General features: G+C 43.0%; 1 protein-coding gene across 1 annotated transcript in view; it reads right to left on the bottom strand.

Moving 5' to 3' along the window:
• The window catches only part of ANKRD31 (ankyrin repeat domain 31), an 84,057-nt gene that overhangs the window by 10,407 nt on the left and 52,345 nt on the right, over positions 1-21,305 (bottom strand). Inside the window, exons 17-25 of the mRNA XM_066612544.1 lie at positions 20,320-20,511; positions 18,840-18,982; positions 18,130-18,289; positions 16,649-16,710; positions 8,044-8,131; positions 6,934-7,030; positions 5,454-6,420; positions 4,355-4,486; positions 2,779-2,872 (exon numbers count right to left, since the gene is read on the bottom strand). Of these exons, the coding sequence (XP_066468641.1) occupies positions 2,779-2,872; positions 4,355-4,486; positions 5,454-6,420; positions 6,934-7,030; positions 8,044-8,131; positions 16,649-16,710; positions 18,130-18,289; positions 18,840-18,982; positions 20,320-20,511 (1,935 nt within the window). The remainder of the gene's footprint in view (positions 1-2,778; positions 2,873-4,354; positions 4,487-5,453; positions 6,421-6,933; positions 7,031-8,043; positions 8,132-16,648; positions 16,711-18,129; positions 18,290-18,839; positions 18,983-20,319; positions 20,512-21,305) is intronic.

Below are 21,305 nucleotides of genomic sequence, written 5' to 3'. Positions count from 1 at the left end.
TTTTTTTTTTTTACAAAAAAAGCACTGCATAAGGGGGACCCAGTCCTGTTCCACCAAGTGAATCTATGGAAGTAAGTTCCATAGTGGTCAATGGGGTTTACTCTCAGAAAAGTGTGGGTATAATTGCAGCCTGTGAACCCAATCCTATGCATGTCTACTCTGAAGTAAGTCCCATAGTGGTCAATGGAGCTTACTCTGTAGCCTGCCTGCAATACCCCCCCCCCCCAAAAAAAAAGAATCAGTGAGATTTCCAGCCCTCCCCAGTGCCCAGTTTAAAGTTCTTCTGTTTCAAGCATTTCAAGATAAAGACCCACCTGGCTTTGCAAGTGCAAAATAGAAAACTTTCCCTTACCAGTTCAAGCCACATTTTTTTTAGTGGGGGACGGGTGGAAGAGAAGAGGCTGCCTTCTGGAGTATTTGTTGCACTCCAGCTACATGGATCAGGACCATTCCTGATCAGAGGAGGCCTTTTTACAAGTGCTGCCACCTAGGGAGGTATGTGGGGCGGCCGCAAGAAATAGGGCCTTCTCAGTAGTGGCACCAATGCTATGGAATTCCCTTCCCCTTGACTTAAGAATGGCTCCCTCTCTTGAGACTTTTCAGCGAGGCCTGAAGACCCTTCTGTTTAAACAAGCCTTCTGAGTTCTCAGCCTTTTTAACATCTTTTCAACACCTTTTAATATTTTTTAAATACTTGGTTACAGGCCTGATTCTTTTATGATTTGCTGCTCTATGCTCTTTTTACCTGATCACTTTTTATCTGACTGCTGTTTTTATGATATGTTATATGCTTTTATCTGTTTTTTAAATTATGTTTTTAATCTGTTTTAACCTGTTGTAAGCCGCATTGAGTCCCTTCGGGGAGAAAGCAGGGTAAAAATAGTTATTATTATTACTATTATTATTCCAGTGTCTTCACATTCCCCTTTGCCTGGCCTGACCACCAGCCAAGGCACGTCTGCCTACTCGTGAGTAAACATGACGTGAGGCTGCTTCACTTTCCATAGAGCTCCATAGACTCACAGCTATGGGGGCGGACCTCCTTCTCCGTGTTTTTGGGGGTTGCATTCATTGGATCAGGACCATTCCGACGTCCTTGGGGCCTTTCAGCCTGCCTTGACAAAGGCAAGTCTGCCTACTCGCAAGTAAACACGGCCACGTGGCTTTGTTTCGTGCTCAGACTTGCAGCTGGGAGGGGGGTGCTTCCCGGGTGTTTTTGGGGGGCTGCATTCATTGGATTGGGACCATTCTGGTGTCATTGGATTCCTCTCAGCCTGCCCTTTCTGACGGACTATGGCAAGTATGCCTACTCATGAGTAAACACGTGCTAAGGCTCACTTTCACTTTCCATAGGGCTCCATGCATTTTTTCCTTCTGGTTTTTTGGCCATAACTTTTGAAGAAAGGAGCAATTTCAATTCTGTTTTTTGCACTGCACTCCGCTGGCCATTCCGCATCCAACGGTGTATGGCATGACATGGTAGCTCCTAACGCCACGAAGTTAGTACATTCTCCCCCAGGGCACGTCACACACACACACCCCCGGCATGTAACCCGCTGCAGCCTGCACCCCCGCCCCCCGCGCTAGTGAAGGCAGCAGTAAAAGTGACTATTGCTTAATCTTTTGCTTTTTCTGCTTAGGAACTGGGGCCGATAAGAGAAGGAGGGGGAAGCCAATAGTGCTTCAATCCTCTTTCTGCTGGGGAGAGTGGAGAGCTGCCATCTATGTATATTACCCTATATGCACGAAGTGTCCTATGCCCCTTTCAGGACAAGATCCACTGACACAGATTCATGCCAGCAATTTAGCAGCACAGGTCTGAGTAGACCTGTTGCCATGGCTGGGGCTTTCCCCAGGGCAAGGGGACTTGAGTGTGGTGTCATTGTATGGGGATCTTTTGTGTGTGAGGGACAAAAGCAAAGCAGAATGTCAGATGAGATGCTCTCCTCTTATTTATCCTCCTTGGCAAGAGGGCAGCTGGTTGACAGTAGCTCACAGGAGGCTGCAACTTCAGTGTTTCTTATAAAAAAATCACATTACTGGGCCCAATGATTTCTCCTCCTGGTTCTTGCCCTTCCCAAGACTGAGCCCTTGGAAGGATAAGAACAGCATAATCTTAACTTGAAATAAAATGAAGCTCTTGTATATTTCATAATAATTAAAATATGATTAAAAATCTCTGCCTCTTTCCAGCAACTAAAGCCAAATTTTTATATAGGCCTTATTCCATCCTATTCCCCTTGTAAGCCTTTTACAGAAAGTTAACCTTTATTCACTTTCTTGTTCAACATTTATAACTTCCTCCAAGAACAGCTTGCCCTCACATCCTGTAAGTGTCAGCAGTCTTCCTTATGTGTACTCACAAAACTGCAGCCAGTGCTTCTTTTTTTCCATCTCTCTAGCAATTCAACAGAACTCCATAGACCTCATTTATGCACTGCATTAAATATGCTAACTTCCAGTGAAAGCAATGTTAATTTGTCAATTAATTTAGGAGTTATAGAAGCTTCAGTTCATATAAGAATAAAGTTGCTAGCTCAGTTTAGGAGGGAAACACATCAAGCTTACCATTTCCAGAGCAGGAAAACCTGTTTCCTTCATACTTTAAACACTCTGTAAGTAACATGCAAAGCTATGTGTACAACTCTAAATAAGAATGCTTCCATGTCCACAATGTGTTGATAATAGTCAACATGTGGGGTAGAAATCAGAGTTGTTTTTTTTTAAAGTCCTTTTGATGAATACTTTTATCTAAGTGGAAATTCAACCAGATCATACCAAATATATTTTGTTGCAGAGGTAATTCTGATTTCTTAAAGGACTCCTCAACTTCAGCAGTTATTGTTGATAACTGAATCCCACAATATGTGACCTGCGTATATACAAATACATATTAATCACTGTAGATTGTACTTATTTCCCTTTTATGAGGAATCAAGAAATACTTTGCCTAATACTTTGAGAGACCCTGCGTCAGACTGTGGATCTGGTTTGCATAAGCTAGTGCAAAATAAGAAAATAAAAAACCAAACCCAAATGCAGAAGATTACAGAGTACGAGAAAGCTTTGTAGTAGATTGCAAAATTGCAGTAGACTGTCCATTGCTGTGCTCCACTTAAGAATGTTTTTTAAAAATAGGCTTTGAGATTTCTGATATGACAACTTCTTATTTAAAGAATGACAGTTCATTTTTATAACAGAAAATATTCTGACTTTTAAAAAATCACTAGAGACTGATGTTCCCAAAAGTAAAAGCGCTTCTAAACATTAAAAAATAGTTGACAATGGGTTCGGTTACATGTGCACTTAGGGCGCAATCCTAAGTGTGCCCTGGGTCGGCACAAGTCCCTTGCGCCAGCCTGGGAGGATTGCAAACATGCCCTAAAGCATGCTTGCGCCTCCCTCAGAGTAAGCCACACCAGTGCATGGAAGTGCGCCGGCCCATGGACGCCAGATCCAGCCTCTGTGGCAGGGGCAGTAGGTGAGTTTGCGCCAGCTGAGCTTGGCCAGCGTGGGAGTCTGTGGGGGGCATGAGAAGGGCGGAGCGGACACGCTTTAGGGCAGGGGGAGGACAGGCAGTGAGTGGCAGGTGGGGCCAGGACCTGGCAATTATGCCAGATCCTAACCCCGTTCCCAGGCGGTGCGGAGCAGCTTCAGGCTGCTCTGTGCCACCTCTTTAGATGGCACAGATCTGAGTAGACTCATTGGGGCCGCTGCAACTCTCTTGGAATAAGGGGAATTTTTTCCCCTTCCCTATCGGCCTACCTGTTCCAGTACAAGTTAGGACTGCACTGTTAATCACCTGGCTTTCAATAGAAGGCTTCTTTCATTTAAATATGGCATGTGGGGAGTGGGACTGGACATAAGTAGGAGTAACCCCATAAGGAACAATGGGGAAAGCATGGATCTGTGCATCTATGTTGCTACTCTTCATGATTGTCCTAGAAACAGTGTAAAGCTTTTTAAAAAATCAGCTGACTTTTCTAACTAAATATTTTCTGAGAAAGAAGAACTGGAGGAGAAACAGATGAAACTGGTTTAATCCTAAGTCTCTGAGATAGGACGATGTGAAATAAATAAAATACATTTACCACATCTGCAATTTAACATGAAAAATCTACTTTGGCTAGAATGTCAAATTTAGAAGGACTCTCTTCTATTTCTTGTCCTGTCTTACTACTCACAAGTGATGTATTCCAAACGAAAAGATAGTTCTGTATAATTTGTGAGTGCTGAAATATTGTTAAGAGTTTGGATTTAATTGTAATATTACAGTCTCCCTAAGTGAGTATCTCCAGGGTAATGCATGCTTCTAGAATTAGATCTTGCTTCAGTCATCAAATAATGAACCCACCTTATTCCATACATATTTCCAGCTGACAGAAGTGCTCAAGAGTGCTTTAATCCACTGAACTGGATTTTGGTAAACCGAGTTGGAAGTTTTGACCTTGCCATTTCGTAAAAGGCTGGCTTTATGTTTGGAATCCTAAATTTAAAAATAAAAAGAAACAAACAAAATACTATTCAAAATTATAATCCTATAAAGTGAGGAAACATTTCACCTATTGTTGACTGTATTCTTTAGGTCAAGATTTTAAACTAAAAATTAGCATCCTACATATAAAGCAGATTAATTCAATATTTCAAACTGTAAAGTAAAATAATTGTTTGCCATTTGACAGGCTCAACCCAGATTCTAAAAGCTGTTGAAGCAGGTAGGGCAGTGCAGGTGTTGGTAGGGATGGGTAGAATGGAGAGGCGATAGGGCAGAGAGGAGGGGGGATCAGGCCCAGGAAGGGAGCGGGTTCGACAACTGCAGTGCCCACTGAATCCTAACCCCCTTCCTGGACCTGATTTGCCTTCATGGGTCAACACGGACTGTGGATGTGGATGATTTCAACAGAAATGAGCATCTAGGATAGTATCCAGATCTTTAATAGACTGGCACTCTGTCACTGGAAGCTCCTTGTGTTCTGCTCATGCAAGATGTCTATTTGCAAGTAGATTTCTCTTGCTTGTCATGGAGGAAGTTTTCAATAATGTCACTCATGCATTTTACACATTTAATTTAATTCAGTACATATAACAAGGAGTTCCCAAATGGTGTGCTGCGAAGCCCTGGGCCGTCGTGAGGCACTCCCTGTGGCGTTGCGAGCTGCCAGCTAGCCGGCAGTGAATCTGCATGGGATGCTACAAATGGTAGTAGGAGCCTCAGCCCGGTGGGCTAAGTTCCTGAGCATGGTTTTTGCATGCTGGGAGGGCATGCTGAGATGTCCTCTCATCTGTCCTGAGCCTCTTACCACTGCATTTGCAGCGCACAGGGAATCACAGGGTGCTGAAGACTGGGAAGCACTGCATTTACCAATGTCACTTTTCCATAAATGCTGCATTCAATATTTATATTTGATACAGTTTGCAATAATTTTACATTATTTTGTGGCTGAACAATTTACCTGCAGTGTGAATTCCAGAACATCATCTCCTGGCTTAATTTTTCCTTGTACTAGCAGGTCTAATAGCTGGGGTCTTTTTATTCTGTTTGTTTTAGACTTTTCTTTGGAATCCCGATTGTCAAAGGATTGAGAAGGATTTTGGCTGAACCTGCTTGGTGAAAGTGCATGAGAAAACATCCCTGTAGGCTCTGGATTATCAAGTGCAATCTTATTTTTTAGAAAAATGTCTTTCTGATGAGTAGCAAGATAGCTGTGTGTGGATTCTAATTCTAAGGTGGGTTCTTTGTTTATATTTGAATGTTGCTGCAGAGACTCATTACTGCAAACATGTTGATCTTCATTGGTTGGCTGGTTGACAGCAACACCAACATTCCCAGATGCTGAAATACTTAGTATAGAGGACCTTGGTGTGGCAGGTGGGTGTTTGTTTCCTGGAGGTGTTACTGATATATAATCAATTTCCTCTGGTTGTGCTGTTTGAATAAAGCAGACAACAGGTTCTGAAAGCAATGTTGCCTGATCCTTGGAGTCCGAGATCTTAGAATTCAGTTCCTCAGCAATGGTATCTGCCTCAAGTCTGTTTTCAGGCACCAAATTATGAAGTCCAACCTTTTTGTGCTTAATTGCATCTCCATTGCTGCCCGACACATTCAGAGACCTGTTTGGAAACTGGCTGATCTCCTGATCTAAAGAACTGTTTGTCAGAGCTGAGCTGGTTTCAAGGTCCATAACTACATCAGGGTATTCTGTTTTACCAGAAGTACTATTTTTTGTATTGTTCCTTGCACAAGAATTGAACATTCGTTTTGCTGAACATGAAGGATCTTTTTTGGCATTATTATAGTTCAGTATTTTCTGGCCTAGTTCTTTCTGTTTTTGTGCCATAAGCAAAAGGCTCTTTTGTCTTGAAACAAGCTTAACTAGCTGTTCTCTCAGTATTCCCTGTTTAAAGGATTCTGCAGAAGCTCTGAAACAAAAATTTAAAATCTACAGTTGTGAATTAATTATAAATAGTGGTTCCATTAAAATAAAAACTATATATGCAAAATAAATAATTTTACAAGGAGTCATTCAAGTATATTCCTTTACTCTGTGCCTAATGAATTAAAAAACAAAAACAAAAACTTTTTCACCAATCCGTTGTAAGGAAGCAAACATTTATTACAATGATTCTGCCTTTAAAAATATCTTTTATTCAAGCATTTTTACAAATAGAATAAAAACAAAGTTCCTCATTTGCATACATCACAACACCTAAAGTCTTGGTTATGATCCAGATTCTTCTGCAGGCACCGGATCTTTGGAAGCACTACAATTGCTGAAAGTCAACAGGGAGGTATACAGGGTTCAAAATTGATGAAGGACTTCAAGATTTTTGTTATACTATGTTTTACGTGGTTTCAAAGAAGAACTACAACCAGTTTTATATTCTGTTTAATAAAAAAAAACACACTATAAGCACAATTCTTCTTCTGTTTACCTGTATTTTTTAGTAAGATCATCTCTTTCAGATTTCTGTTTTGCAAGCACTCCATTCAAAAGGTTCTGTATTTGAGATAGGTCTCGGATATAATGATCTGTTCAACATTTACATAGTTTAAGAGTTATTGCTCTAATCTGACATTTCGCATTTTGATAAATTGCAGAAGATGCAATAAAAAACAGTAAACAATGGGAAAGAGAAATTGACCAGTGTCATACACTCTTTTTCTTTTTTGTCTAGATATGGCTTTATAATTTGTTTAGAATCTTTTACAGTTTTACATGTTATATACAAGAAATCCAATATCTCATTCAAGTTAAGGGACAAAGAGGTTCTTTAACCCTTTGCTTGATGTATGGTTATATTTCTTAAAAGTAACTTCATATCTCAGACCAGTTAGGGCCCAATCCTATCCAATTTTCCAGTGCCAGTGCAACTGTGCCAATGGGGCATGCACTGCATCTTGTGGTGGGGCAGCAGTCACAGAAGCCTCCTTAAGGTATGGGAACAATTATTCCCTTACCTCGGGGCCTCATTGTGGCTGCACTGGTGCTGAAAAATTGGATAGGATTGGGCCCTTAGTCACTAAATAGCCTAGGATGAGCAGATTTGGGAGAGCTTTTCCAAGTAAACTCCAGCCAAGCAATGAAATGATACAGAACATAGTTAAAGCTGTCTGAAAATTTATTTCTTACACATTTCATTAGAACTAAACATTATCATAAAAGCAAATTAAGCAGCTTGGAGACATGTACGTAGACAACATTCTGTTAAACTGTACAAATCAAAATATGGTCCAAATCTACAAGTTGTTGGTTTGAAACAGCTTATAAAACTATAAGATAAAATAATGAACAACTTAACACCAGCTCTGGAACCGAAGTATGATCTCTGCAATAGTGGTTGAAAAGCCTTCTCATCCTTTTTTTTTTTTTAACTGAATTTGAATAGTGAATGTTTGTCACTGAACCCATACAACCATTCACTTGGACACCTGGTTAACTTTCTCTAATTTCTCACAGCTGATACTAAACTTGGCTACACCAACATATCAACAGATCAAGAATGTGGCCAAACTTTCAGTGATTAACTATGTCATGTACTTACCTGCATCTCTCTGGTTTTTTAATTCAAGGAGCAAAAGTCTAACCTGCTTCTTTTCTATATCTTGCAGTATTTTACTGAGCGACTCATGCTGTCAAATACAAACATTACTAATATTATTAAAAGCAGGTAGGCAAAGTGGAATCAAACTGAAATAGAAGAAGCCATTTGGAATTTTACTTGAGCAAGAATAGAATCAAAATTTTGTCAACTACTATAATAAGAATTGAACTTAAAATAAGACTTGCAGTACAATTCCAATAAACACCCAACATTATAGTTAATAAATATTGACTATTTGTATATTGTGATGAATGCCCTGTTCCCCCCTCCCTTTTTTTGCCTTTTTTCCATTATTTTTGGGCACTCCCCAGAAACTCCTGTATAGGTTCAGCCTTTGTCTCCATTATTCCCCAGCCATGTGTAGCCATGGATTCAGAAAACTCCTGACTGTCTAGAAAAGTAACTTTTCTGCTTAGCAATAAGTCTTCCTTGCCAAATGGGCAGCAATCCCATCCATCTAGTTAAAGGGGATGGGATGGAAAAGCCAGGTGGCTTTCACTCCTTCAATCATGTAATTTGATGACATCATCAAACCAAAGCTTTTAAAGCTCAAGTATGAAAGGAGCTCATGTGTTATGCCCTGGAGAACTAATGCTGGTATATGGAAAGGCACTCACTCAACAGTAAGTGTAGGAGACCAAGATTCCTTGGACAAATGTAAGTCACTAAGATAGAGACTGTATTTTCTAGCAAGCTATGTCTGTGGAATTTATTTTGCTTTATCTGTTAACTTTATTCCAAGTCTTTCCTGCCATCTTCACTGAGCTTAACATAGCAATGGGGGGGGGGGCAATGACTGTGGGCTGTGATTCTGAGCCGCACTTCTGCTCCACCTGCTGGGTGTTCAGGGTTAATATACTCATTTGATCAGACATTTTCTTTGTGCTCATCCAGCCAAGTACAGGCATTTTCAATTAGTCTACTTGTACTCATCCCTTTTCCTCCTTTCTGTTTAATTCCTTTTTTCTTTTGGACTCTAATCGTTTGACCCTTTGTCTGCCTAGTCCATGTTCATGAATAGTTCAGGGGGTTGTCAGGTCTCTGCCTTACAGATGCTACCATGGGTTTGATTTTTAACAGGAACTCCAGGATTCAGTGTTCTCCTGGGAGGGAGGTTTTTCCCAGACTCTGCCTGGTCTCTGTAGCCTGAGCTGGTGGCAGTGGATAAAAACTACCAAGGTTTTCCCTTGATCATCAGATGATCTAGTAAAGGGAAAGCAGAGAGCAGGACAGAGTGAGTATGCACTATCCGCTAGGTTTTTCTCTCCTTGGCTAACCTGACTTCTCTCCCAGTACTTTCCCTGACAATACTTCTGTGTTTCTCTTTCAGATACTACTCCACTTCTGAGACTGTGAAATAAAACTCTGACCTGATCACACTTGTTTTCTCTTTGTTATTGAACAGGTATTCTTTCCCCCCTTCCTAACTGTTTCTTCCCTCAGTTGGTCTCAGGCTGGGACTCTGCAGGGTGGAGAAACCTCTCTGCTACCATTGCTCAGGGCATGCATCACCATCATTCTAACTTTTTGTGCATTGGGACAAGAAATCAACAATTCACATGTATGCTGATGCAGGTATCAGCAATGCTGCAAATGGCATGGAGTGTATGTGTGCGCACATGTGGCTAAATAGGCAGGCTGCTGCAACAGAGGCCCTGTGTCACACGCAAGCCCAACAACTGACCCATGCAGTGCTCCCACTAGTTGATTCACATGCTGCAGTCTCTCAGCCAGGTGATTAGGCTCAAGCCTCTCTTGATTGGCCTCCAGCCCAGCTCCCTGTGCAGTGGAGATCTCAACTCCCTGGCTTGCCTCAGCACTAATGAAACACCCTTGGGGCTTGTGTCAGTCACCCCCTTCACGAAAAGTTTCCTTCCAACTGGAGGACTCCCATACGGGGACTCAAACCCATACTGTGGTGAGACCTGTGTGTTTATTTCAAATGACAGCCATCTCACAAGAGAGCTGCCTTCCTTCCTTAGTCTGATGCACTTTCTAAGGTATTTCTAAGAAGTGTATGTTTGCATGAATAGCATAAAGCGACGTGACCTTGGAGAGTGGCATTTCTAATAGTTTTCTGCATTTGCCTCCTTGCTGTCTGTGCCACAATGGTACAGCTCTTACAATGGTAGGTGCACAAGTGGGAGAAGTGGCTACATATTGGACCTGTTCCTGCCACTGCCCCTGCTTGGTTCATCCTGGTGGCACTTTTCTGCTGGTGTTGGGCTTAACAGTGTATGAGGAATGGCTCCTTGTACATGGGGCAGGCATAGGACCAACATCAGGTCACCAACCCATGATTGGGAAGTGATGTCTGGGTTTCTCTGCATGCTGATGGGTTATCATGAGTACTGTGCCAGCATAGAGTTGCCTGGTCTCTTGTTTCCCCTCTCCCCTTGCACTAGATGGGCTTAGGATTTGATCAGTGTGGTTCAGATGTTGTGCTGATGTTCACAGCAACATCAGTGCTACTCTGGCATAGGATTGCACTGTAAGAGTTATCCTCAAGACTGAGACCATGGGGTGTGAGGGTCTTCAGTTTTTAAATTCAGCAATTTGCTTTTACTTCTAATACAGCAATATTGATTGTTTCTCAAGAGGAAATATCTCTCACAGTGCAGTCCTGAGCTGCACTTCAATCCTGAGGTGGCACAAGTCCAAGGAGACCCATAGGCGCAAGGGTGGCTTACCCGGAGGTAAGGGGAAAAGTTTCCCTTTATCTCTGGCTGAGCCGCTTTGGGCATCTATCTGTTGGCTTGCCTGTTCTAGCGCAAGATAGGATTGCGCCCTAAGTTAGAAAGGCTGTGGCTGTCAGCAGTAAAATATTAGCATGAGGGTACTCAAACTTCATTGTTATTATTGCTCACATATGATTACAGAAACATGTACAAAGATGATCCTAATCATAATCTATGATCATGATCTTAAGCTGTACTACAAGAGATGTGGAATAATGAATGACCCAGATGGGACTCTATAACCCATTTTCTCCTCTATAACCAATCTTGCAACTTTCCCTCCACCACCACTGACCTCTGTTTGCCTAAGTCTGGATGCAACCTGAAGTACATTGGAATATGTGACAATATTGTGACAAAAATGGTTCAACTATTTATACTCACTGTGCCACGTTTTTGTTTAGCTGCACTGGAGCATGAAACAAGGTTATCCTTTTCACAGCAATCATAACAATTATGTGTTCTTCTAGACTTAGAAGGGCGTAACTCTCTTTCTTTAAATAAAGCCATCATAATTAGAATTTCAAAATATGCAGGAATCATATACACCACCAATTTAAAATTAGATTATATTTAAATATGACAAGTTGCAAAAACATTATATAAAAAAGTATCCAAATTTTAACTCCAATGGCCCAATTGTATCCCCCAGCAGTTTACACTACACCGTTGTGTACACAGTTGTGCTGCATGCTATGGTGGGGTGAGTGGACAGATGGCCTGTGAGAGACAAGAATCTTTTTTACTTACCTCTCCATAGACTGCCTGGTTGTCAAAGAGTCTCCTTGGATCTATACCATCTGTATAGCTGGTGTAGATCTTAGAAGCCTCAAGTGGCCTGTCAGGATTGGAGATGGGGATAAGATTCCAGCATGCACTGGTGACATCAAGCTCCATCCTCTCCCACCCTGAGTCGTCACCTGCCCATCCTATTCCCCACCCTTCCCTGGAACCACCCATGAACCACTCTCACTGCCACTGTAACTGCTCTGGCATTGCATCCAGGATCTGCTGGCAGATGTGCAGGAACTCCAGCCAGTAGCTTTGGAGCGCATGGCAGTGGTACTCCTTTCATTATGCCATAACAGGACTTTCAGCAGTAAATCATAAGATTGCTGCCACTATTGGACCTGTCAGGATCTCCCTGATTTACCCAGGGAAGACCTAGGTGGAACAGGCAGGGCCTCTGAGAGGAATTTTATCAAGGGGTACAAAATTTCTTTTGGGCCCCTTCCCAAAGTGAAAGGGGGTGAAACCGAGTGGGGGGTGGCAATGAGGGTGGGCAGAACAGGCAAGGGGAAAGTGGTAAGACTAAATCTCTCACAAAAACCCTTGACTTCCGATGAGCAGACTTCCCTCAAATGAGGAGGCTGGTTAGAAGGAGGTTGAAAGGGAAGGTAAAAAGAGTCCAATCTCTCCAGAGTGTATGGAGGCTGCTTAAAACAACAGTAATGGAGGCCCAGCAGAGGTGTATACCACAAAGGAAGAAGGGCTCGACTAAGTCCAGGAGGGTGCCCACATGGCTAACCAGCCAAGTTAGAGAGGCCGTAAAGGGCAAGGAAGCTTCCTTCCGTAAATGGAAGTCTTGCCCTAATGAGGAGAATAAAAAGGAACATAAACTGTGGCAAAAGAAATGTAAGAAGATGATATGGGAGGCCAAGAAAGACTATGAGGAACACATGGCCAGCAACATTAAGGGGAATAATAAAAGCTGCTTCAAATATGTTAGAAGCAGGAAACCCGCCAGAGAAGCAGTTGGCCCTCTGGGTGGTACGGGAGGGAAAGGGGAGATAAAAGGAGACTTAGAGATGGCAGAGAAATTAAATGAGTTCTTTGCATCTGTCTTCACGGCAGAAGAACTCGGGCATATACCGCTGCCCAAAAGGCCCCTCCTGACCAAGGAATTAAGTCAGATAAAAGAGAAGATGTTTCAGACCTCATTGATAAATTAAAGATCAATAAGTCACCGGGCCCGGATGGCATCCACCCAAGAGTTATTAAGGAATTGAAGAATGAAGTTGCTGATCTCTTGACTAAAATATGCAACTTGTCCCTCAAAACGGCCATGGTGCCAGAGGATTGGAGGATAGTAAATGTCACACTGATCTTTAAAAAGGGGAGGAGGGGGGACCCGGGAAACTATAGGCTAGTCAGCCTAACATCTATACCGGGTAAGATAGTGGAATGCCTCATCAAAGATAGAATCTCAAAACACATAGATGAACAAGCCTTGCTGAGGGAGAATCAGCATGGCTTCTGTAAGGGTAAGTCTTTTTATTTATTTATTTATTATACTTTATTTTTACCCCGCCTTTCTCCCCGAAGGGACTCAAGGCGGCTTACAAAACAAGGTTAAAACAAGTTAAAAACATAATTTAAAAGCAGATAAAAACATAACATATTATAAAAACAGTAGTCAGATAAAAAAACAGGTAAGAGCATAGGGCAGCAAATTAGAAAAGGATCAGGCCTGTGAGCAGATGTTGAAAAATGTTAAGAGATGTTAAAAAGATGTTAAAAAGGCCAGGAACTCAGAAGACTTGTCTAAACAGGAGGGTCTTCAGGCCTCGCCAGAAAGTTACAAGAGAGGGAGCCGTTCTTAAGTCAAGGGGAAGGGAATTCCATAGTGTTGGTGCCACCACTGAGAAGGCCCTATTTCTTGCCGCCGCCCCACGTACCTCCCTAGGTCCAGACGTACCTCCCTAGGTCCAGACAGCGCTCCAGGACCTCAACTGCCACCCTGGAGTCTGGAGGAAATCTTGCCTCACAAACATTTTAGAATTTTTTGAAAGGGTCAACAGGCATGTGGATCTGGGAGAACCCGTGGACATTATATATCTGGACTTTCACAGGGCGTTTGACACGGTCCCTCACCAAAGGCTACTGAAAAAACTCCACAGTCAGGGAATTAGAGGACAGGTCCTCTCATGGATTGAGAACTGGTTGAAGGCCAGGAAACAGAGAGTAGGTGTCAATGGGCAATTTTCACAATGGAGAGAGGTGGAATGCAGTGTGCCCCAAGGATCTGTCCTGGGACCGGTGCTCTTCAACTTCATATCAGGGAGACAGGGTTGAGCAGTGAGGTGGCTAAGTTTGCAGACAACACCAAACTTTTCCGAGTGGTGAAGACCAGAAGTGATTGTGAAGAGCTCCAGAAGGATCTCTCCAGACTGGCAGAATGGGCAGCAAAATAGCAGATGCACTTCAATGTAAGTAAGTGTAAAGTCATGCACATTGGGACAAAAAAAAATCAAAATTTCACATATAGGCTAATGGGTTCTGAGCTGTCTGTGACAGATCAGGAGAGAGATCTTGGGGTGGTGGTGGACAGGTTGATGAAAGTGTCAACCCAATGTGCGGCGGCAGTAAAGAAGGCCAATTCTATGTTTGGGATCATTAGGAAAGGTATTGAGAACAAAACTACTACTATTATAATGCCGTTGTACAAATCTATGGTAAGGCCACACCTGGAATATTGTGTCCAGTTCTGGTCACCGCATCTCAAAAAGGACATAGTGGAAATGGAAAGGGTGCAAAAGAGAGCAAATAAAATGATTCCTGGGCTGGGGCACCTTCCTTATGAGGAAAGTCTACGGCGTTTGGGCCTCTTCAGCCTAGAAAAGAGACGCCTGAGGGGGTACATGACTGAGATATACAAAATTATGCATGGGAAGGATAGAGAGATGCTCTTTACACTCTCACATAACACTCAATTTTAGTGGATGTCCCCTGGTTCTGGTGTTAGGACAGACAAAAGAAAATATTTCTTTACTCAACGTGTGGTTGGTCTGTGGAACTCCTTGCTTCAGGATGTGGTGATGGCATCTGGCCTTTAAAAGGGGATTGGACAAGTTTCTGGAGGAAAAATCCATCATGGGTTACAAGCCATGATGTGCATGTGCAACCTCCTGATTTTAGAAATGGGCTATGTATCAGAATGCCAGATGCAAGGGAGGGCACCAGGATGCGGTTTCTTGTTATCTGGTGTGCTCGCTGGGGCATTTGGTGGGCCGCTGTGAGATACAGGAAGCTGGACTAGATGGGCCTATGGCCTGATCCAGTGGGGCCGTTCTTATGTAACAGTTGGAATAGTCTTTGGAGACCAGATCTACCAGTCTTCCCAATCCAGAGCTTAAGTTTACCTGCCTGCCTGGCATTGGCAGCTAGATACAATAATATGGAAAACCAAACACACTTCTAAGTCTCTCTAAAATCTTTCAAATATAGAAAATCATTTCAGGAGATTAGTATAATTGTATTTAGGTTCACACTAGAATGAAAAGTGTCCTGTGTACACCAAAACTGACTTCTGCAGCAGCTGCAGTCCTGCAGCTGTGCCACTGAGCTCCTGTACACCCCTTGAAGGTAAATGGATCCACAAGCCAAAGAACTACTGTGGCAGGTCAGTTTCCTCCCAGATGTGATACTGTTAAGGAATGTATGCATTCCTGGGCCTGGTGTGTTTGGCTTGTGGCAGTAGTCACCGCCATGTGCCCAAAGTAATGCCCCCAACACTCCACGTGGACAGTGAGTCTAGGTGAGACTGGAAAATGTAAGATCCCAGGAAATTTCTGGGACCCCTTCTTTGTCTCCTGGGCCCCCTTTCTGACCCTGGGCCTGGGTACAAATTACCCCCTTTACCCCCCCCCCAGGCCCTGGGAACATGCTGCTTGCTGGGTGAAAGGGGGGCTTGAGGGGAGGAGGAGACTGACTCTGAGGCCAATTTTGAGATGGACACTGGCTGGGAGAGCCAGGGAAAGGAAGGAGGGGGGAGGAGCACAAGGCCCCAGACTTTTAGCCATCCCAAGGAGGAAGGGGCAGGGCCTGGAGGGGCCAGTCAGCCTTTTAGCCCTCCCAAGAAGAGGCAGGGCATGGAGAGGCTGGTCACCAGCATAAAGCCTAGCCATGAATGATGGCAGTCTGGGCTAGGCAGCCAGCTGGAGCAGAAAGCCCAGCTGGGAGCCCAGGAACCCCAGCAGGTGGGGAGAAAGACCAGGGTGATGCAACCCCCTTCCTCCATGCTCCTTTCTGAGGCCCCATTGGCCAGGTCATTGCTGCTGGAGCCAGAACCCCCAGTGCCTCACTGCTGCCTTTCACAACTCAAGAGGGTCCCCTGCAACAGGGCCTTTTTCCTAATTCTATTTTCCTAAAGCTATTTCTATTTTTTCCCTAATTCTAACACTATTAATTCAATAATATTTGCAAAAACTAAAGGTTTTGAACTGAGGAAAATCTGGATAAATAAAATGTATTTATCTGAATTTTTCATTTCCAGAGGCTCAGACTAAGCAACAAAATTCTACAGTAATTAATAAAAATACTAGATGTATGACTAAATGAAAGCATATTCAAATTCCACTGATTTCAGTGGAACTAATCTGTTTCCCACTGAAATTAATAGGACGTAAAAGTGACCTAAATGTGCCTTACATATTTTATATTTCAAATTAAAATACAATTAAGCTGTACACAGTTTCCTAAACCAGTCATAATATATTGCCTGAATAGAAAAGTTTTAGATTGTTTACAGTCCAGTCCTATGGAACATTTATGTCTCTGGAATGAGTGTTCCCGTGGCATTAACAGCTTTATGACTGTTGCAAACACAATCGTGCCAGTAACTGTGGCCAGGCCTGCACATGGATAGCAGACCTGTCACTGCCAGTAACACTGTGTAGGAGTCAAGAGGAAGGAGGAGGTTGGAAGAACAAGACAGGGGCAGGTGTAACAGAGAGGTGATGGGCAAGGAGGAAAGTGGATCAGGCCTTGGGGCAGGTTCGGCTCAGAGGCTCCTGCCGAATCCTAACCCCTTCCTTGGCCCAATCCACCATCACCAGTATGGCTGTTGCTTTGGTGAGGGGCCCCTTTACTAGAAGGAGATCAACAGCTGAAAAGTGGCCACAACAATAAACTGCATGCCCCAACTATTTGAACTTGTTGCAAAGACAGACTGTTATGAGAGAGTGAAAGTGGTGCTCTTAGAAAAATATTAGGCAAGCTGTTTTGGATTTAGAGGTTAAAACACCAGTTCCTTGAATTGTGCCCTGAACATTGCAAGGAGCCTGCGTAGTGTGAAATATTTTTTGCAACACTGTCTCATCAGGAAGTAGGCTGATGTGAACCACACTAAAAGAAGCTTCACAATTTTTGGTGGGCAGGCACTAGGAAAAAATCCATATAAGTTGCACTTTTAAAAGTATATATTTTTTCAAAAAGAAAGTTGGCCTTGCCATTGAGTGCAATCCTCTGACAACAAAGTCCACATTAATCACAGTGAAATTAGTTGGGCTTAATGTATGGTTTACATTATATATGAATACCTTATGTAAAAATAATATATGGATAATACAGAGTAGAACCCTGGAAAACAAACACCATCAGAATAAAACCAGTATTGCAGGGCTTTTCAAACTGGGGTGTTGCAACGCCCCAGCCTGATGGCCCTGACCTCTTTCCCTTTAAGGGACTGGGGCAGCCAGGAGGCAGGGAGGAGGCAGCGACGTGATCCCCAGGATCGCACTACTCAGGGGGCTGCAGGGGCTTGGCTGTACTTACCAGAGCCTCCTGCAGCCTCCCGGGGGTGTGGAAAGCCCTGTGCGACTGCCTGCAGGGCTCCCCAATGCTTTAGAAGTGAAAGTGGAATGATTGCGCCCCACCTCCACTAAACTGGAAGTGGAGTGTGATCACTCCACTTTAACTTTTGAAGCTTCGGGGAGCCCTGCAGACGGTTGCGCAGGGCTCTCCGCACCCCTGGAGGCTGCAGGAGGCTCTCGTAACTACAGCCAAGCCCCTGCAGCCCCCTGAGTGGCGCGATCCTGGGGATCACGCTGCCTTCCTCCCGCCCCCACTGTCTCCCCCCCCACCTCCGCAATGACTTAGATCAGGTGTCTCCAAACATTTTGGCCAGAGGGCCGCATGAAACACCTGGCGCAGTGCTGAGGGCCAGAAAAGATTTAAATATGAAATTTAAATAAATAAATTAGAGATGGTACTCAGATGAATGAAAAAATGAATGAGTGGGCTTATTCACTCAGACTCTCTGGCCCTCAGAAAACCCTTCAGATGCAATCAGAGCACAGCTCTGGTCATGTTCAGTTCAAGTGGGCCAGAGGCTTTCAGGGGACAAGAGGCTGGCCGTGGGCCGGATACAGGCTCACTGCGGGCCACATCTGGCCCCCGGGCTGGGGTTTGGAGACCCCTGACTTAGATAGTTTGAAAACCACTGCAGTATTGTATTCCAGTTGAACGTAAATCACAAGTTGCAACTAACATGAAAAGAGAAACCTACCAGCAACATCACTCATCCTAGAAGTCTTTTTTGTTTCAGTAGCACCATAAGACTTAAGAAGTTCTATCATTTTATCACAGGTGGCTTCATCCATGGCATTTTTCCCACAGTTGTCTGTCTCATTAACGTTTGCACCATGGTGCAATAGTAACCGTACCACCTGCAACATATTTGTTAATTAGCATTCCTATTACGTTGTAAAATGCTTAGGTAATACAGTGCATGACTACCTTTTTACAATTGCATACATTTACAATACTCCAGACAAAGGGCTGATATTAAGATGAAAAACTGACATTCAACTTAATTTTGCATGAATGTTGTGAATGTAGTTAAAACTAGCATGATTTCTATGAGAATTGAGAGGGAAATGGAAGAAGAGGAAAGGAGCAATGCTAGCATGTCAACCAACATTAAAAGAGTTTCTGGGGGATTCCAGAAGCAAAAATGAAGTTCATTATGCCTTACTTGCCACTATGTACTTGTCAAGGGCAGACTAGACAAACAATCTGTCTTCGGTTGCAGATATTAAGAACCTATCAAAGTGCCTTCCATTACATTTAGAAAATCTCTCCTGCATCTTCATTAATTCAAACATACAAAGGATGAGGGCATAAAGTAGGCTTTCTTCTCAATCACAATATGAAATTAGAGTTAGAAGCTGGTTAATAAATTCTAGAGAAGAGGAAATGTGGCTAGCTTTATATTACCTCAAAGTGATTGCCTGAGACAGCATTGTGAATTGGCAAAACGCCATCTAGACCTTTGCAATTCACATCAGCACCAGATTTTAGTAACTCGGCAATAACCTCAGTATATCCCCCATTGGAAGCCTCATGAATTGGTGTCCAGCCTGGTAAATTCAAAATGAGACAAGAAACACCCCACATGTTAATGTATCACCAGTGTAAATAAAATACATGAGCTATTACATGTAAATGTGTACAAAACATATTTTAAAGATTTATAAATACACTACTCTGGATCCAAATTACTTCATGACTAGTCCCATTCAGTCAGGGAATTAGAGGGCAGGTCGTCTCCTGGACTGAGACCTGGTTGAAGACCAGGAAACAGAGAGTGGGTGTCAATGGGCAGTTTTCACAATGGAAAGAGGTGAAAAGCAGTGTGCCCCAAGGATCTATCATGGGACCGGTGCTCAACCTCTTCATAAATGACCTGAAGTCAGGGTTGAGCAGTGAGGTGGCTAAGTTTGCAGATGACACCAAACTTTTCAGAGTGGTGAAGACCAGAAGTGATTGTGAGGAGCTCCAGAATAATCTCTCCAAACTGGCAGAATGGGCAGCAAAATGGCAGATGTGCTTCAATGTAAGTAAGTGTAAAGTCATGCATGTTGGGGCAAAAAAATCAAAACTTCACATATAGGCTAATGGGTTCTGAGCTGTCTGTGACAGATCAGGAGAGAGATCTTGGGGTGATGGTGGACAAGTCGATGAAAGTGTCGACCCAATGTGCAGCGGCAGTAAAGAAGGCCAATTCTATGCTTGGGATCATTAGAAAAGGTATTGAGAACAAAACGGCTAATATTATAATGCCGTTGTACAAATCAATGGTAAGGCCACACCTGGAGTATTGCGTCCAGTTCTGGTCGCTGTATCTCAAAAAAGGATATAGTGGAAATGGAAAAGGTGCAAAGAGGGCAACTAAGATGATTCCTGGGCTGGGGCACCTTCCTTATGAGGAAAGGCTAGTTATGAGGAAAGTTTCTGGAGGAAAAATCCATTACGGGTTACAAGCCATGATGTGTATGTGCAACCTCCTGATTTTAGAAATGGGCTATGTCAGAAGCAAGGGAGGGTACCAGGATGCAGGTCTCTTGTTATCAGGTGTGCTCCCTGGGGCATTTGGTGGGGCCACTGTGAGATACAGGAAGCTGGACTAGATGGGCCTATGGCCTGATCCAGTGGGACTATTCTTATGTTCTTATGTTCCATATGCAGAAGAGGACTTTGAAATAGTGTTTCAGCAGCATGTCACATGACAAAGCACTTGTGAAACTGAAGGAAGCCTTAAAAGTCGTTTGTGATATGACATGGGTCTGTTGCACAAAGAAGGAAATTCAAAATCCCACCTGACTAAGTAGCTGTAAGGAAGACAAATTGCTACAAGAATAAGGCTGTGATTTCTGGGTTACAGTGGCAGAAAACATAGCTTAAAAAAATAGCAAACCTGCATTATCTTTTTGATTCACACATGCTCCAGATGCTACTAAAGACTTCACTAAAGACAAATCTCCTTTTTTAGCAGCCATGTGCAAACAAGTTTCTCCTTTAGTATTTCTTTTGTATATTCTGTCTACTACAGATGGTAACTGTTGGCTAGAAGAAGTTGTTTTCTCCATTTTGCTATAATGTGAAGAGTCTAAAGACATATTAAACATATTATGCACTCATTAACAAACTTGGAAAATATTTTGTTAGATACACTGTGCCAAACTCTAGATTCAATTCATACTAGTCCACTAGAAAGCATTAATTGTTCTCAAATTAATGGAACAGTGGGTTCAGCATACTTTATTCTGTGTTGGATTGTGGCCCTTGTGCTTTCAATTGCTACTGCTGTACTGAAGCACCCAAACTGTAGTTTTTCAAAAGGAAGCAAAATGCATGCCACTGAAATGAACAGGCTGATAGGCCATGGTTGAATAAAACTGTTCACACCTAATGTATTTATATCAAAATGCATATCAATTTATTCAGACCTCTAAAAGACCAAAATAAAATATCCAGCCAGGAAAATCCTTTCAGGCAGCTTTAACAATAACCTTTTGAGATTAGGCTGAGAAACAGGGCCCCTAATAGGAGCTTTCCTTTTGGTGAAAACAGAAGCTATGGGGGGGGCAGGGCCTAGGAGAGGGGAATAAAGGGGATAATTTGTACCTGGGCCCAGGGTCAAAAAGGGGGCCCAGGAGCCAAAGGAGGGGTCCCAGAAATTTCCTGTGATCTTACATTTTCCTATCTACTCAGACTTGTTGCCCACATGGGATGCTGGGAATAATACCATGAGCGTGCAGCTACAGCTACTGGCAAGCCATATATGCTGGGCCAAGGAATGCATGCATGACACTCCTTAACACATCATCAAATCAAAACTGGCCTGCTGCAGTAGCTCTTTGGCTTGTGGATCTGCTTACCATGAGGGAATGTATTGAAGCT

Source organism: Tiliqua scincoides, chromosome 2, assembly GCF_035046505.1.
Source record: "Tiliqua scincoides isolate rTilSci1 chromosome 2, rTilSci1.hap2, whole genome shotgun sequence".
NCBI classification, from domain to species: domain Eukaryota; kingdom Metazoa; phylum Chordata; class Lepidosauria; order Squamata; family Scincidae; genus Tiliqua; species Tiliqua scincoides.
The sequence above is the reverse complement of the archived record's forward strand: the minus strand, read 5'-3'. Positions and strand labels throughout refer to the sequence as shown.